Source organism: Polyodon spathula, chromosome 7, assembly GCF_017654505.1.
Source record: "Polyodon spathula isolate WHYD16114869_AA chromosome 7, ASM1765450v1, whole genome shotgun sequence".
In the NCBI taxonomy this organism is placed as follows: Eukaryota; Metazoa; Chordata; class Actinopteri; order Acipenseriformes; family Polyodontidae; genus Polyodon; species Polyodon spathula.
Window position 1 is genome coordinate 4,651,343 of NC_054540.1, and position 18,099 is coordinate 4,669,441.

Consider the following 18,099-nt stretch of genomic DNA (forward strand, 5'->3'; position numbering starts at 1 on the left):
AACTGATCAAAAATTGTAATCAAGTGACAGCCCAAATATATATATATATATATATATATATATATATATATATATATATATATATATATATATATATATATATATATATATATATATATACACACAGCAGAAATATGCTTATTGAATTTTCCGTTGGTTTCTGTGCTGCTTTACATTCTAATTTGTAAATAAGAAAGAAACACAAAAATGATAAATGTTTTATATTTCAACACACAATTAGCTGACATAAAGTAATCAAGCATTTTCTCCAGAGGTCCACTATGGAAATGTACTGCAGGTCAAATCAGATTCAGAGGTTGATTAGGCTGATGCAGCAATCGTTCTCAAAATTGGAGGTGTAAAAAAGTTTTAACACCTGCTCTCATGTTTTACACCTGCTCTCATGTTTTACGCCTACTCTCATGTTATAACACCTGCTCTCATGTTTTAACACCTGCTGTCATGTTTTAACACCTGCTCTCATGTTTTAACACCTACTCCCATGTATGGAAACCTTGTGGCTGGAGAGCAGTAAATCACAAACACAACAATATAGCTTGTTTTAACATTTTACCCCTCTTCTCAAAACTGGGACCTCAGAGCTTTAAAGTGCATTTTTATGGATATTTTGCTTGTTCCGTCTTCCTTGTCTTATGCTATTTGACTTTCTTGTTCCTAATAGAGTCTCCATAGACAGACAGCAATAAAGGTAAACTCATGACAAAGGGTTCTGTAAAAAAAAAAAAAAAAAATGTTAACAATTTAGAGCTGGTTTTAATTCATGCCCATAGAATGTCAGATGTCACACATCAGTTCACAGATGCACTTTGCATTGCACTGTTTCTACATCCTTGTTTAAGTTTTCTGTAGTGAAGTTGCTGTACGGTTAGCAGTAAAATAGCATTATCTTAGCCTGCTGATATAACATGTTTCTAAACATTAACAGCATCGGACAAGATACTGTTATTTCTGAATTGGTCCTTAAGCGTGACGTACTGTATACACACTTGTAATGTCACTCTCACTGTAACATTCCCATTCTTTACCTAAGATTTCATACTTTTACACATCCTTCTCTGTTGGATGATATGCATGGCATAAATCAACTACCTAAAGAAGTAACAGACCTGCAAAAAAGAGGGAGGATCGATATGAAGAAGACAGTACTGACTATGTGCTGACAATAGAGACACAGATGGAAAGCCTGCAGCATTGTAAAGCTAGCGTTTCTCCTGCTGTAGGTCATGGTGCACTAGAAGGGAACTTGATGTATGTAATTACCACTAGCCCCTTGTATTTCCAGACTAGCGATAAGCTTGATCCAGCTGTTATTAATGAACGTGGCATTTTCCATAACAATATGGCAATTTAATTGTAGCGCATTAGAGCTTAAAAAACAGTTCCACAGAAAGCAGTGCAGAATGTATTCAGCAACAAGATTCTATGTCATGTTATATCATTTTATTAAAAGCAACTTGTATATCAGGCTGGTAACTTTTTAGCTATATGGGCTTTAGTTGTTGCTAATATTTGCCATTAAAGATTAAACGTATTTTGGATTTCTCATTGACAGTATAATGACATGCTGGTTTTGGAATAATGCCGTTATTTTGATATTACAATGTGTGTATCAGAGCACAGATATGTATATAGTGGAGGCTGTGAATTGCGCAGACTTTGTCACACTATGCATTTTGGTGTATATCTGGGGAACCGCTAATCCAATTGTCATTAAACGTGGTATTAAAATAATTTAGCATCAGTTATTGAGAGACCAGATCCTGAGGACATGTGGAGATGGCTGTCAGTCCATACACCCGTTTATCTCTATGTCAAACATACACTTGTGCATATTTCTGGACAACTGCTTATCAAATTGTGATGAAACATTTCATTGCTAATTTGTATTTCATACCATCCATTCAAACTACAGCTATGGCCTTACGTTTTACATCATTCTAAAGAATTAACACATTTTGCTTCATAAAGTCATGAAGTCTGCTGAATGATGCTACATTAACATATTGAACTACACACAGTTTTGTAGATTTCTGTATCTTTAACAAAAAACTGCCACACATTGAAAAATGTGACATTTTGAAATCTAACATGAAATACTGTACTACTTTTATGACTTCTGGTAGACTTTTGCAATATCATTTTGTAGTTTATAGTAGTTTGTAGTAACTGCACTGCTGTGCTCGTATTTTATTAAATAAAACACAAGCGCGTACGGGGAGTAACTGCGCTGCTGTGCTCGTATTTTATTAAGTAAAACACAAGCGTGTACGGGTGTAACTGCACTGCTGTGCTCGGATTTTATTAAATAAAACACAAGAGCATACAGGGCGTGACTGTAATATCAAACAAGCACAAGGGTCAAAATAAAACAAACATAAACGAGTACCTATATGCATCACAATGAAAGTAGCAATCGTCTTCCTTTTCCGTTTTTTCTTTCTCGCTCTGTCTGTCGGTCCTTTTATAGTTTGTGGCTGGAGCTCAATTAACCAATAATTAACAATTACATAATAAAGGTTCCAGACACATTCTCAAATGTATTTTGGCAGGGAGTAATTTAACCCCCTCCCTGCCGATCCAAACCAAACAATGCTAAATAGCGGACGGCTCTCTCCCGCCCACATATAAACAAACATGATACAATATTTACAACAAAATAAACAAATGAAAAACACCAAAAATAATAACAATACAGCGCACGTATATGTAGGGACGGGGCACCCTGTCACATACACTTATTTTAATATAGTTAAACGTGCGGCCCATAGATGCCATGGATCCGTGCAAACACAAATCAGCACATACTGTATAGGGTTTCAATACAGGCCAATCACTGTCAATTTAAAATCAAGAATACCAGACACCTTCTATTTTATGTTACAGTGTTGATTTAGTTCCACTGTCTAAATTAAATAATTGAGTAGAATTGCCTGGTGTTGTCCATTTATAAAAGTTGTTGGGTTTTGTTTTGCTTTCCAGGGGATAATCTTTGTGGTTCACCCTCTCCTGTACAAGGGAGAAGTTTTTGCTGCTGGAATATTCCATGACAGTTTATCTAGTACTTTTATATAAAAAAAATATATCCATACTTACACAGCATGTTGATTTTGCCCTGCATTTAACTTTATTTATTTATTTATTTATTTATATAATTTGCTAGTGCTTTGATGCCCCAGTACCATCATTAAAATGTAACCCCAGCCTCACAGTTTCTTTCCAAACTGTTATGGAATATATGATTGCACAGTAAATGTGAATAAATTGCTTATGTTCATGACCTCGTCCTTTTTTTTGCATAATATTATTTTGGATACAACGATTTGAACCATCAGTGCTTCTGGGTATAATTTGTATTTGAAAAAAAAAACATGATAGAAATAGAAATACACTTGGTAAAAAAGAAAACCTGTATACTTCTGAGTGGAATTTTTTAATGACATTTTTTTCAACCCATGTTTTAATATCCATCATCGTTTCCTTGTAAATTTGTCTTCGTTTGAATTGAAACGTCCAAGTTAATCAACTCAATTTCCTTCAAGCCAGGGAAGTTCAAAAGTGCATCGTGAAATCTGAGATTTTCAGCTGGATGCAAGATTTCAAGTGGCAGGATGACCCGACAGGTCTGTGTCCCATTTCTCTTCAGCTGGTTGCATTCCAACACTGCAGGCTGGCGTGGTGGAGGGGGGTCTGAGTCCATTGATGAGATGGGTTGTCATGGCAGGGAAAATATAAAAATTGAGCTGTCCATTCTTTGTCACCAACCACAGGGCTTACTGCCGAGAAGGCAAAGGCAAACAGACAGAGAGATGCAATTTATTCGGTTGCAGTTACAGCTGCTCGGGCAGTTTCTTGATTATTTGAACATGATTTAGTTTAAAAAAGTTTGAATAATATGTCTCTTCAGGCAAAATAAAAGGGATCTATTTTAATAACCTGAACAGGGGTGGATGTAAAAGCTTAACCCCATTATTTATTCTGGTGTATCTGCAGAGGGGATTAATTTATCCGGTTATTAACACCACTAACACAATGCAAGTGTTAATTTTTCAGATGCAGTCATTGTTTGGATAGCAGAGATGCGGCACTGTGTAAGAGCTCAAGGGCTCAGCAAGGCATTCAGTGCAGAATGGCTTGCTGATGTTTAATTATATTATGAATAGATATGTTATGAAACTCTGGATTCATGCTTTTATTTTAATAGGTTTTATTGCTGATAAATTATGTTTACCTGCTAATGTACCAGGTTTTGTTGTGGTGGTTTACCCTAATGTATATTACTGGTACAATTGAAAAACAACAACAAAAAATAAATAAATAAAAAAAATAAAAAAAATCAAATGTGTACCTGTAATGTTTTAATTTTTAAGGTGTTTAACAGCACATGTCAAGTTGAATTGTATTCTGTTTTGTTTTAAATGCCCAGGTGGTATCTGTACTCCGAGTTAAACCTGAAACGGTCTTTCCATGTTTAACCACTTTTATTTGTAATATAAATTAAATATAATGCAAATGTCATGGTAATACATATATTCATGCAGCTCATTAATCCCTGCTGTGCTGTATTAATCATTGTTTATATTATACATCATACTTTTTAAAATAAGAATCTATTAATGCTTGTACTGCTGGGAGTGTCAAACAGTTAAGAAGTTCAGTCAGGCAATGTCAGGGTGCTGTTACATGTGGAGGTTATGATCCTTGCCCTTATGACTGACCCTGAACTAAGCTTTCTAACGCAACATTCGATTGATTACTAGAGTTATTAATTTGGCTACTGCAGAGGCTCTGATCCTGTCACTTTTTCCACAAAAGGATGAGTTTTAAGATTTTGTCATTTGACACATTGCATAGAGCAAAGAGATAGAAGTCTCGTCAACCTAGCGCTTACTACTATCAGCCTAATCCAGTCAGTTAGATCTGCTGTTTTACCAACTGTTACTGAAACTGACTTGCAATAGGGGAGTCAGCTTTAATATACTATATAACACAGCAATGTGAGGATTGCCTTTTATATATGTATGTTAATCCCTATGTTACCACAAGTGTGTTTTTTAAGCTACATTGTGTAAAGATCGAATAAAGGATACACTGTTTCCATTCCTCCACTGACTTTAATACGTAACCAGTATTGACAGTAATTCTTTCATGCATTGGACCTCTGTAACGTGCATTGGGCCAAAGATGTTTCTCAACTGTTCTATTTAAATGTAGGGCGCTTTCCAAAATCAATGATTGAAAAGCTTGCAGTGCATTTTTTATGTTTTTTTTCTTTCTTTCCAGATCTTTTAGCTGTGCCTAAACACCCTTATGCTGCGATGGAGAACTGGGGACTGAGTGTGTTTGTCGAGCAGAAGATATTACTGGATCCAGGAGTCTCATCAATTTCATACTTGATGGATGTCACGATGGTTATCGTACATGAAATATGCCACCAGGTATGATCACTTCTATTCTTTTTCTTTTTGTTAATAGTTTATTGACTTTTAAACTGAATAGAAATGACTTCCATGGTGCAAGAACCATGCACAGTTCGTAACACATCTGCTGAAAAGCGTGCATCTTTGACTGACCTGTTACATACAGGTTTTGAACCTGGATTATGATTTAGATTGCAAACATCATGCAATAGTAGCATCAATGTAAAAGGAGAAAAAGCAATACAATAACTCAGTAGGTTAATTTATGGTCTCTGAAGAAGTCTCAATTTCTTGTTTTGTAATATTACAGATTTTTACATTTTCAGAAACAGGAGGTAATTACATACTGGAGAAGACTCTTGTGAATAGGTCCCTACAGTGTGTCTCTAGTATAGATTGGTTAGTGTATTGTAAGGTTGCACTGTTTCTGTTTTAAACGTGACTGAGATACTATGTTGAGTTTGCAGTGCAATGTGTGTCCAGTGTAGTGCCATTTTTGACCAAATCTTTCACCGGGCTCATGCCTCACCCAGTCATTTTCCATTCGCCATTCACACCATTTAGAGCTCTGATCCACACAACCAGCATGGCTGTTCCAGTTGAACCCCCCCATTGGATGGGGGTTGGGGGGGGGGGTTTGGGGGTGGGGGGGATTGGGGGTTGGGGGGGGTTGGGGGTGCTAATACGTATCACTTTCCTTGCATGGATTTGTAATGTTGCAGTGGAAAATCACAAGACCAAGTACATCAGTTATCACTATGACCAAGTACATCAGTTATTCATGCACCTCCTACAGTATTAGTCACATACAGAAATATATGAAATAAAAAAGTATATTTTTTTGTACCATTGATTGATCTCCTTCCCATGGCCAAAACAACCCATGAAAGAAAAAACAAAACAAAACTTTTGTTGTCTTGGCCTGGGTTGAATGCAGAGAGTTAAGCTGACAGATTTCCATTCTGCTTGCAGTTCCTCTCATGCATGACTGGGTTTGTTCTCTTGTAATGAGGGCAGGAGACAGGAAAATAAAGTTTAGTAAAAAATAGAAAAGTGCGTAGCCTTGCCTGGAACTCTCTCACTCATTTATCTATATTTAAATATATACGTATTAAATACAGAGGTAGTAGTGACACTGTTTGGATCTGACCTTGCCTTTAAATATTATTTCCAAAAATAACAATGTGTTTTATCAATCAGGATTATCTAAGCCAGGGGAGTCTTTGCAATGTTCATTTCTCACGCTGGGGAACTTAGTTACACAGTGCCTGTAGTTTGTTTCAGCCCATAACTGAATGAGACGGCACAGTAAATCATCCTTAGGAAGTTATTGTCTGATCTCCAAGTATTCGTATATCAAGTAAAATGTCTTTGGATTAAAATCTTTGTGCTTAATGGCAAACAACCAGTTTTTGGATGTGAGGAGTTTCCCAATAGACTATATGCGAGTGAAGTCAGGGGCTTGAACTTTCACAGTTCTACTAATTTAGTATTGGCTTTGTTAACAGTATGATCAATAAGAGTGGAAAAAACAGAAATGAAGAGCTAACCGCAGAAGTAGCAAGCCAGCCACCTGACTGCCCAGCTCCCAGTGAAGTCTTGAAATATAAAACTCAGCCTCTCAAAGACAATAAAGATGACATTATATACAGTGTGATGAGATGGAAACCATGCAGAAGTAGCTCACCTAGAGGTAGTTTGTGATAGAACCACAATAATTACCTGTAAAGTATGTGTATACCAAGTTTACAGATGCACAAGCTCTGCACGGGGTAATACATGCTCAGATTAGCATCTCAGAAGCCTGTTTTTTCATAGCAAACAAAGTGATCCTGATTCACCAAACTTAAAGTTTTTTTTTTTACAAACATTTCAACATGGATGTTAACCCTATTTTGAATTGTATTTATTTATTTTTTAATATATATTTTTCTAACTGTACTACAGCCCAAACAATTACCAGAGAAGACATAAACCCACATATGGGGCCTGAATCAATTAGTCATCCCAAGGGGAAAACAACCTACAGGATAAATGTAGAGTTTTAAATCATTAAATTATTGACCCCAAAGAAACCCTGAACTGGTCAACAGTGAAAAAACTCTGCTCTGGCACACTAGCAACCATGCTGGCACGTTGAACCAATTTAAAATCAAGAAAAAGGTGATCAGCGTGCACCTTCAGCAGTCAAAAGCATTATGTGTTGTTTTCTAGTCCATTCTGGATTCAGCCTCTGCCCAGCTGTTGCATTGGCTTGGTGTGGGGATGGTACTGTTTCCTGGCATTCTGTGGATCCAGCTTCTTCTCCAGCCAGCTGGCTGTCTGTGCCCACCAGAGTCAGCTTTGTAACACAGGAGCCTTTGGCTGTACCTTGTAACTCCATTAAATGATAATGTGGTAGCAGTAGAAAAAAGAGAGAGGATCCTCGTATTCCTGATTATGTGCGCATAGAGAAATGTCGTTACAGACTCAGAGGCAGACTTCAACAATAAACACAATGTACCAAGACATACAGTATCAAGAATGAATATATATATATATATATATATATATATATATATATATATATATATAATATATATATATATATATATATATATATATATATATATATAATATATTATATCTATATATATATATATATATATATATAGTTAATAATGAGCCCTTATATATTGCATTATATATTGCATATTGCATATCTTATATACAGACATGTAACCTAATGGGGATGGGGCAGTGTCTCCTGATTACTTTGGCTACAAAGATTTAAACCTTAAATTAGTTCAATGAGTCAAAAGTATAAGAAATTTAACTGACTCTGTAACAACTGCAGTCACAAGTGAGACTCAGCATAGTTATCTGTTAATGCCTTCTGTTCAATAGAGCCCCAGGACTACATAGCAGCGGTGTTCTGTCAGGTCAGAATTGAGGTGTACTGGCAGAGAATAGCACGGTAGCTCTTATTCCATCACTTTCCACAAGCCCTCCATTCACAAATGGCATCACAATACTGCCATGCCGGAGAGACTTTTCTATAAAACAGTGACATAGTTGAACACATACTGACATTTTATAATCAACTTGCAAAGAGCTCCACCAAAGAAAGCTGATTCTGCTTTGGGGACTATTAGATGAAGCTGACTTGAACATGAAGCATTGTATTGGAATCACTGTACTGTGGATGGAGCAAAGCACATGGAGTTTATTGCAAAAGCAGCTGCATAGACTCAGTAAAACAATAATTCAATCATGCTGAACTCCAGTAGATCTGCTGAAAGGTTTTAAAAAGACTTGCAAATGGGTCGACTTTTATGAATTGGTATTTAATTATAATGGAATAACAGCCTTCGTTTTGTAATAGCTTAGCTAAATTAATCATTGTGTCAACTGTAAAAAAAAAAAAAAAAAAACACTTGGTGAAATTAATATTTCTCTCCAGCTTCCAATGCATATTAATTATTTGTATATATTTATGATTTCATTGATATTGTTATTTTTTTATGTAAATAGACTGGATATTCAAAGTTATATGACAATCAAATGAAAATAAATAAAGATAAATTGAAATTCTGTTGGGATTTATCCCAGTAAATGCCACTCTTGTTAAAGTGAAGACTCCACATGGAGCAGATTATTTCATCTTGTAACGTCTGCTGAATATGCTTTATGTTTAAATGTAGTGCTACACTGACCTAGGTGCATTGTTAGTGCATTCAGTGTTTTTACATTTTCTCAAACCACTAAAGATGTTCGAGCACATAATAAATGTTACAGGGCTAGTTTTACAAGCTAACAAGTATTCTGTTTTGTCATACTGGTGTTTGTTTTTCATAGCTGATCTTTTTACAGGACATTTCGTCCATAGAATACCCACCAATAATTCCAACTACAGACATAAAAATAGAGCTGCTGTTCCTCATGCCTACTTTCATAAATATACACCTCTTAAATAGTTTTTAAAACGGGAGTGAGATCGCTCTGTTGTGTATCAACGGGGAACCAAGCAGAACGCTGCTGGGAATGCGTACTGAAAAAACAAAAAGCTGTAAAAGAAGAAAGAAAGAAAAAATCAAGCCAGCATTATGGTGACTAAAATACTATTTCTATATACTGTATGTGTTTGTTAGGCTAAACACAACATCTGCAAACCTAGAGTCACATTTGTTTTTTCCTTCATGTCTGAATCATAAGGATGGGACTGAACTCTTAAGGTTCAGCATACAGATCAGAATTTACAGTCCAACTAAAATGCATTTTAACAGTTTATAAATGCATGATATGAAAGAGTGACTGATGCTAGGGGCATGTGGGAAATCTCTGGAAGATCTGGTTCTCTTCAGATGCCATGTTAGGGTATCTGATGTACAGGTTTGTCTTGGAGCTTTAATAGAAGTCTTTAAATAGATGGATGGCTATGGCCAAAGATCCATCACCAGCAACTGTGCTGGTTTATTTCCTTGCAGTTTGTGATAAAGAAGAAAGCTACTATATAAGGGGAATTTAAGAAGACAAACTTGTCTGCTCTTTAAACTGCAGCAAGAACACCACCACATTGCAGTTACCACTGATGAACTAAGATCCACCTTTTTTTAAAGAGCTCAAAGTTCATTTGCAGCTCAAGAAGGAGTGTAATTAATTGATATAAACACCAGTGCAGCTAAATGCCTTCCCAAGTTTAACCATGTCTGCCAACCTGCCAATGCACAGAAAGTACAGCTGTACAACATTACTGGTCATTTTTCAAACTACAAAACCACAGAACGATTGAAAAAATATAAATTATGATACAGAACAGGAAAAAGGTTAAACTTTATGAAAATGAAACAAAGTATACCTGTAAAGACCAGTATGTTTCAGGTCCTTGGTAATTTAAAGACTCAACCCTCTTTCTTCTCTCCCGTAGTGGTTTGGGGACCTGGTGACACCGGTGTGGTGGGAGGATGTTTGGTTAAAAGAGGGGTTTGCCCATTTCTTTGAATTCTTGGGTGCAGACTTCCTCTACCCAGACTGGCACATGGTAAGTTACCTAACTCCAGTATGTCACATTATCTCAAATGGCTTTTCGTTTGCCTTTCCACAGTACTCCTGTCTGTTATATTTCTCGGATTGCTGAAAGGTACCAGCTGGTGCTCTTGCAAGCATCAGCTTCCAACAATGCGTATCTGTTGAATCAGCCAAGTGGACAATATACTGTCAGTGTTCCACACGTAGATGCAGAGGAGTTAAAGAAATAAGCCTTGTGTATTTATCGGCATTTCATTTTAATTTCTATTATTTTATGAAAAAAGAAGAAAAAAATTGAACAATAAAAAGTATGTTTGCATAATACTTGTCAATAATGAGCTCTAGGTGGCATTCCATATTCTCAATTGTTTTTGTCATCCTGCTTTTGACTGCTAGTGGTTGGTGCAAATGCATAACACAAACATTCAGTGCTAAATTAATCTCGGCCAAATCCAGTACTTTTGCAGACAAGGTTCATTAAATAGTGGCCCAAAGCAGCCACCGAGACACATTAAGTGAATTCACCAGATCAAAACCATATCCTCTCTGGATTCTGTTAAATGAAACAAACAGTTGTTAAGAACTGTGCCTGTTTTGGAGACAATGCTATATCGAGAACAAAGTAAAGTATTTGTCAGGGGAAGAAACTGCTTAAATTGTGACAACATACTGTGTAGGACAGAGTTATCAAGGCCTCTGCTCTTTTTGGCAAGGCAAACTAAACTGCAAATGTTACATGTGACAAACACCTTTAGCACACATTCAAGTCCTGAAATAAATTTGTTTACAAACATTTACAGTTTTATTTATGTTGGTGCAAATTACATTTTGGTTTAAAGACCTTGGTAAATATGGAGATTTGTTTTCTGCACTACCAACTTACCAGTCATGCACAATGATAATGAAACATCAAGGAGCGCAGGCTTTGGATTTGAAAGGGCATTACATGCCTGTGGCAGATCTTGTGCTGACACAACAAATTAGCATCTACAGATCTAAATCCAAGCTTTCTTGTTACGCATTCTTGGAATAGCTTGCTTTTGTGGAAGACTAAGTGTGGCCAGAATCGCACTTGATCATCATAGTATCATACAGCCAAGTGTACAGCATCTAACTGGACAGTATTTTAACTCTGTGTTCCAAGTCCGGTACATTATTTACTACTTCCTGTATTTCCTAAGTCTGTTTATTCTAACATTGTCACGAATCTTCATTCCATTTCTACATTCTGCAGCAGTCTAAACAGTTAGTTCTGTAATGTTAGGCACAGTAGTATAGAGTGGATAGCTTGATTTTATTCCTGATCCTTATTCATATATGGGTTTTCTTGGGCAGAGCGCCCAGTAATTGCCGTAGTTAGTTTCAAATGCATGACCACCTGTGGTCAAACTCAGTATGAGGCTTAATCTATACATAACCAAGCCAGTGTTTTGAGGTATCCTGAGACTGACCTGTATTCACTTCTGGGTAGAGCTGACTGCTTTTATGTCCTTTGACCTTAACTGCATTAACTTTATTGAGCTCTCTAAAATCAGCATTTCATCCAGATTACAGGACATGAATAGCAATGTCATTACCATGTAATAAACATGTAATTACCAATAGATTCAGCTCGTACACAGTGCATGCTGTGTAATTACTTGGGAATGTCTTTGTGAAAAATATTTTGTTACCTAATGTGATTACATAGTAAAACCATGATGAAGACCATTTATGCATGCAATTACCGTGTTATAGCATGAACCATTAGTAGCTAGCCAGTTATTACGATAGAATTACATATTTATGTATGCTGACTAACTTAAAGTGCTAGCCATATTATTTTGTTTAAAATACCCTTGGCATGTATATGTAAGGGACCAATGATGTTTTCCTTATCCTGAAACATAGCTCAATCTTTGCCAGGACCCGGTCTTATTCTGCTGCTATTATCAGCTGTCAGAATGTCAGTGCAGTTATCAGGACTCTGTAACTCCAAGAATTACCACCTAAAATAAGATTCTTAGCTGTGTAAACAAACCTAACCTGCAGATGCACTATAGTAATAATAATAACCATGGCTACAGAATTGACTACTGCAACTTATACTACTAATAAAAAATGAGGAAGATGATGATGATGATGATGATGATGATGATGATGATGATGATGATGATGATGATGACGTTTTTGCAGAAAAAAGTAAAACAGGAAAAGGAAGCATTATTTTTAATTGGACCTAAAAAGTATTTACATGATAAAAAAAAACAAAAAACAAACAAACAAACAAACAAAAAAAAAAAAAGTACCCTGGAACTGTTTTGCTGTCCTTTTTAGTTTTCTCCTTATTTTCAAAACATACATTAATTACCGGGCATGACTAATCACATTCTCCTCATAAATATTAATTAAAGTACACCCATTCAAGTGTCCTTAAAAAAAAGTACACCTTAGTCATTTCCACCTTAATTAAGTGATAATTAGCTTTTAGAACTTGTTGTTATAATTCAGAATGTTCATTTCTGAGTTCACTGCAATTAAAAGCAAATCATGCTATTATACACCATTACTTTATAGAAAAATGTCTTACAACATAAACTGTTTACTGTCTTCAGCTTTATATTTTTTTTATTTTCTCATACTTGAATAAATCTTGACAGTGTTGCTTTTCACTTCGCTCCATATACACCATTTACTGGTGCAGGCACAATACATTGGTGGATAGTCACTACGGAAGAACAGTTCAAAGAAGGACGGGACTGGAAGCTCTGAAGTCCAGGCATCACCACGTCAACCACAACAGTGTTATATGTTTCATCATTTCACAGTACTGTCTATAACAACTGACAAGCAAGCTCTTTGGTAATCTCTATGAGTTCCCTTAACTTTTAATCAGGCAGCATTTATTCGTCTCTTGTGTTCAACTGTCTCGTGGATTAATAAAATAATTTAATCAACATTTCTGCCAGTCCTTTACCTTTCCTGAGCAGTAACAGGAAGATTAAAAAAAAAAAAAACACTGTGACTTATCAGCACAACAGAACCACTCACTGTATACGCACACAAAAAGAGAACCAATTAATCAATTCACCAGAAAAGTCTTTGGTAGTGTGGTGGATGACTGCATCACCATGGTAAAAGCAAATTTAGATTTTTTTAGCAAGATGAAGTCAGGTAAATGCAGAGCATATGCATTGGAAAATCTCATGGAAAACTGTAAAATGAGCATGCAATTATTAATTATAATTCCCAGCTAATCACAGGCAGGTGACATTCATTCATAATTAGAGCCAGATGAGCCTCATCCTGGTTCCCTCCTGTGGCATTCTGGGGATGTAGCCCCTCAGCCCCTCCTGGACTACATTTTTTTCTCCTCTTCCCCCTAGTCTGCCACAGTATCAATGTATGTATATCTTTATTTATTTAAAAAAATTGAAATGGAATACTATGTTTAGATCACAGTACAGCAGGGCATTAGCATTTCAATAGAACTGAAAACAATTCCATAAATGGCTCAGTCTTCCTACTAGTTTTATTCATCGAAGAATAAAGAGACTCCGTAAAAGGCTGTATAACTGGAGGTAAAGAATTCTTTAAACACAATGGAAAGCAGATCTTTCCGAGACCATCTTGACTGAGAGATGCCGAGATGCTGCCTTGGGCCTGCAGACTGGAAAAAGAGAGGCTGGCTTGACTGATAAACAGATCCTTTACCTTGCAGACCTTTAAAACCCACAATGTACCAATGGAATGATGCCATGTCAGAAAGGTCTACCCAGTTGTAAAGGAGGCAATGAAGTTTGAAGATAACCCGCTGAAGAATGAATGTTTTCCTTTATAATATTTACAGTACTGCTGGTATGCTGTGCAGCACCCCTTTAATCACTTGTCTGTAGGATAAGCAGTTTGATCAGCTGGGCATGTATAGTGTGATTAATGCAATTTTTATGCCTGAGGAAGACATTAGGCCTAAATATGTTGCCTGTAATCAGTTTACATGACTGCTGTAACGTAAGTTTATCGGTCAGTATTAAAAAGAGACATTTTAATGGAAGTCATACCATGGATACATTTTTCTAGTTGTTTTAAAAGTTGAGCTGCAAGGTCAAATCAAATTTAGAAGACACAATTGTTAGCTGCTCAGCTCTTAGAGTATCCTAAATGCAAGTCACTACTGTGAATTATAAACAGTTGAGGGAAAGATGAGATTACATTTCTTTTCAAGGCCCACAGGGATTAAGGTCGCCTAACAGGTGACAAACATGCAGGCAAATGACTGTATAAGATTTAGCTTAGGCCTTCATCACAGCATTTATGTGTTCATGCTTTTGAATTCTGGCACTCAGAGTCTCAGTGGAAAAAAGGTTTCATGCATCTACAAACATCGAGAGCTAAAAATCTAACTACATTATGCACACAGTGTGGCTGTCTACTTCTGTAATTTTCCCCAGACGGTGAAAACTGGCATTCTTTTATTTGACAGCTTTGAAAAATTCATTTTCACTGCAAATGAGCCGTTAATATCCCCTTAAGGATCCCGCAGTTCACGCTCACGTCACTCTGATTTATTTGAGGGATTACAAGGCTGGTGAGGTCATAGTATTACTGTGTGGGACAGGGTTTCAAACTGTTAAGGGATGCACGTTCTGATACACTGGCTTCTCATTGTCATACCTGAGACCATGCTAATTGTTTAGCCCTGAGGAATCCTAGGCTTATGCATTCAGTGTAATTTGGTAATAGCACACACGGACAGGCAGGACCATCTCTTCCATAGTTTGGCATTTCTATAGGCATAACAACAGAGAGCAATCATTTTGAACGATTAAGCAGACAATTGATATTTATAAATACTGTATGTGATGGACTCACCTGAGTCTGTGGTTATGTGTGCTGTGCTTGTAAACTGAGGTGTGTATGTACGCTGTTCGCACAGGTTTCAAAGAACCCATTTCTCTATAGTATACTGCAGAATGTGTTTACCAGGCTTAAACACATTGTTTAGAAACAATCACATTTTTTTAAATATTTGTCTTATAGCACTTTGGCATGGTACCAGTGAGAGGCACTGTATAAGAACTTGTATAATTTATAGCACAAAACAGAATATTAAAATATGTTTTCATACATAGAGTACAGTAAGCAGGCAGATGCGTTTTTCTGCTTTCCTTGCAGACAATTTTTCAGAAGTTCAAAAGACCTCGCTTTCACTGAAAATGGAGTGAAGGACTCGAAAAATCTAAAGAAAAAACTTCAGAAACATTCGTAATCTGACACCACAAACAGTGTTCTGAAAGGTGGCATTTGTTCAAACAGTCGAAGGAAGTATGTTCTGACTGTAACGTCACAATTATCAAATTCTCACAAAGCAGTGGTGCATGAAAACAGTATCCTACGAAAACATTTTGCCAAAAAAAATCTTTAAAATCAGGTTCGGATCAAGCTGTTGGTGTAGATAACAGCAATTCGAATAAATGTAGAAACTGTGAAGAGGATTCTGCAGGCAAGGGAATTGTTTTTTGTCGGCAGCCTCCTGCAGCAGTATTGATGTTAAACCAGCCAAGCATTGTCTCCTCCAATGACATTGAAATGCAATTAATCCTGTATCTGTACTACAGTGCTCATTTCGATATCCCAGCTGCCCTAGTGGTCTGGCGGTTGTACAGTAGAAAAACGAGGAATATGTTTGTCAGACCTGCTTTGCACTCTTGTTAGCCTCCCCAAACCTCTTAAAACCTTGCAGTTGAACTCTAGAACACTAGATCTGAGTTTCTTCAGGGGAAAGTAAAGTATGTAATTTTCTGTCCTGTTTGGCTTAACAATCTTACTTTGGGTGTCGGTAGATGAATGATTTTGCCTGTGCATTAAATGAGACGTTTTGGGCAGCGTGAGGCCAATGTCCTTGTTGTTTGTGATGTTCTCAGGAGAAGCAGAGGTTCCTGACGGATGTTCTACACGAGGTGATGCTGCTTGACGGCCTGGCCAGCTCCCACCCCATATCTCAGGAGGTGCTGAAGGCAACAGACATAGACAGAGTGTTTGACTGGATTGCCTATAAAAAGGTGAAAAACATCACTCACTCATAAAAACACCCTTTTCATATGGCTCTAATTTGTGGTATATCCGTGGTGTGACTATATTTGTATGTCTGATGACATCACCTGATTACGATTCAGTTTATCCATTTATACAGACTGTATCTTTAATACCTTACTATCATTTCAGTTTTTTAACTCTGTCCATTTTGTTCACAGGGTGCTGCATTAATCCGAATGCTTGCAAATGTTATGGGACAGCCATTGTTCCAGGTGGGATTAAACGTAAGTCTAGAGCTGTTTGCTATTTGTAAAACAGTGCCTTATATCTGTAGCACAAAACATTATTTGGACTCTCTCCAGATACTGTGTTTCCTTACAAGCATATTATCTGTGCTACTCAGCACTGAAGGGCTCAGTAGTATTTTCAATCATTGGTCAGGCGTGCATTCTAAGTCTTTGTAGGATTATTCCCATCTCTTCCCTAGCAGTAGACCAGAGTACTGATCGACTAGTTCTGGTTATGAGTTCTTTTAGATCCATTTAGATTGTCCTCCTGCCTTTACTACAAGTTGCCCCTGGATGCTTGATGTTCTATGCACAGTACTGGGGATATAATGTCATTACCAGCCTTAGGACCTGAACAATACAAATTGGCAATGGTTTTAGTAATTGCAATAGTTGTTTGTGTGTTTGGTTTCAAAGAGAATGAGAATGCAGTGCTTATTAAACCATAAATATTGCATTATTAGCCTGCTAAGCAAAGTTTGCTCATCATGGAAAAAAATAAACTGTTAATTTATAGATTCTAAGTAAATCCAAGCACATGATGATTCTCAAACTGGAATACAGATTTTTACTATATGGGTGCACTCCACTTATAACACATTCTGTTAGAACATCATTCACATGTATCATGCATGACCTGATTAATACTGGAGTTATTTGTTTTTCTATTCCTGAACACTAGATGTTTGTTGAACTAATTTTGATGCTGATTGTTTCTTATAATACTTATGAATGCATTAGCCAAAGCATTTGTTTGCTTGAGTTGTTTTATAGTTTTACATTGATTGGCTGTTCTGTTTGCTTCCCTTCATTTAAGTTAAATATCCCAGTTTAAGGGAGAAACAGTGTGGTCTAGTGGTTAAAGAAATGGGCTTGTAACCAGGAGGTCCCCAGCTCAGCCACTGACTCATTGTGTGACCCGAGCAAGTCACTTAACCTCCTTGTGCTCTGTCTTTTGGGTGAGACGTTGTTATAAGTGACTCTGCAGCTGATGCATAGTTCACACACCCAAGTCTCGTATCTTGTGAAGCACTTTGTGATGGTGGTCCACTGTGAAAGGTGCTATATAAAAATAAAGATTATTAAGAGTAAAAGGAAGTCAGATAATATTTGGAGCTTACTAAATAAAACAAGCCATGCCTTACACCATAGTGGATAATGGGGTCCTGATGCCCAGACCTTGGATAATTGTCCCGTCACATTTTGAAAATGTCTCTGTATTGCACTTGATCATTAGTTCAGCCATAAAGAAGACAAGAATGGGCTGCTTGTGTAATTTCACAGATCATTGCAGCAAGCGTATCATTAAACTTTGGATATACAACAAAGCTTAAATGATTACAAGAACTCTG

The 18,099-nt window shown here is 36.8% G+C and overlaps 1 protein-coding gene across 2 annotated transcripts in view; it reads left to right on the plus strand.

Moving 5' to 3' along the window:
- Positions 1 to 18,099, plus strand: part of LOC121318038 (thyrotropin-releasing hormone-degrading ectoenzyme-like) — an 83,000-nt gene that overhangs the window by 26,437 nt on the left and 38,464 nt on the right. For both annotated transcript variants that reach the window (XM_041254244.1, XM_041254245.1), the window contains exons 4-7: positions 5,302 to 5,456; positions 10,345 to 10,458; positions 16,349 to 16,486; positions 16,679 to 16,744. In XM_041254244.1, coding sequence (XP_041110178.1) covers positions 5,302 to 5,456; positions 10,345 to 10,458; positions 16,349 to 16,486; positions 16,679 to 16,744 — 473 coding nt within the window. The remainder of the gene's footprint in view (positions 1 to 5,301; positions 5,457 to 10,344; positions 10,459 to 16,348; positions 16,487 to 16,678; positions 16,745 to 18,099) is intronic.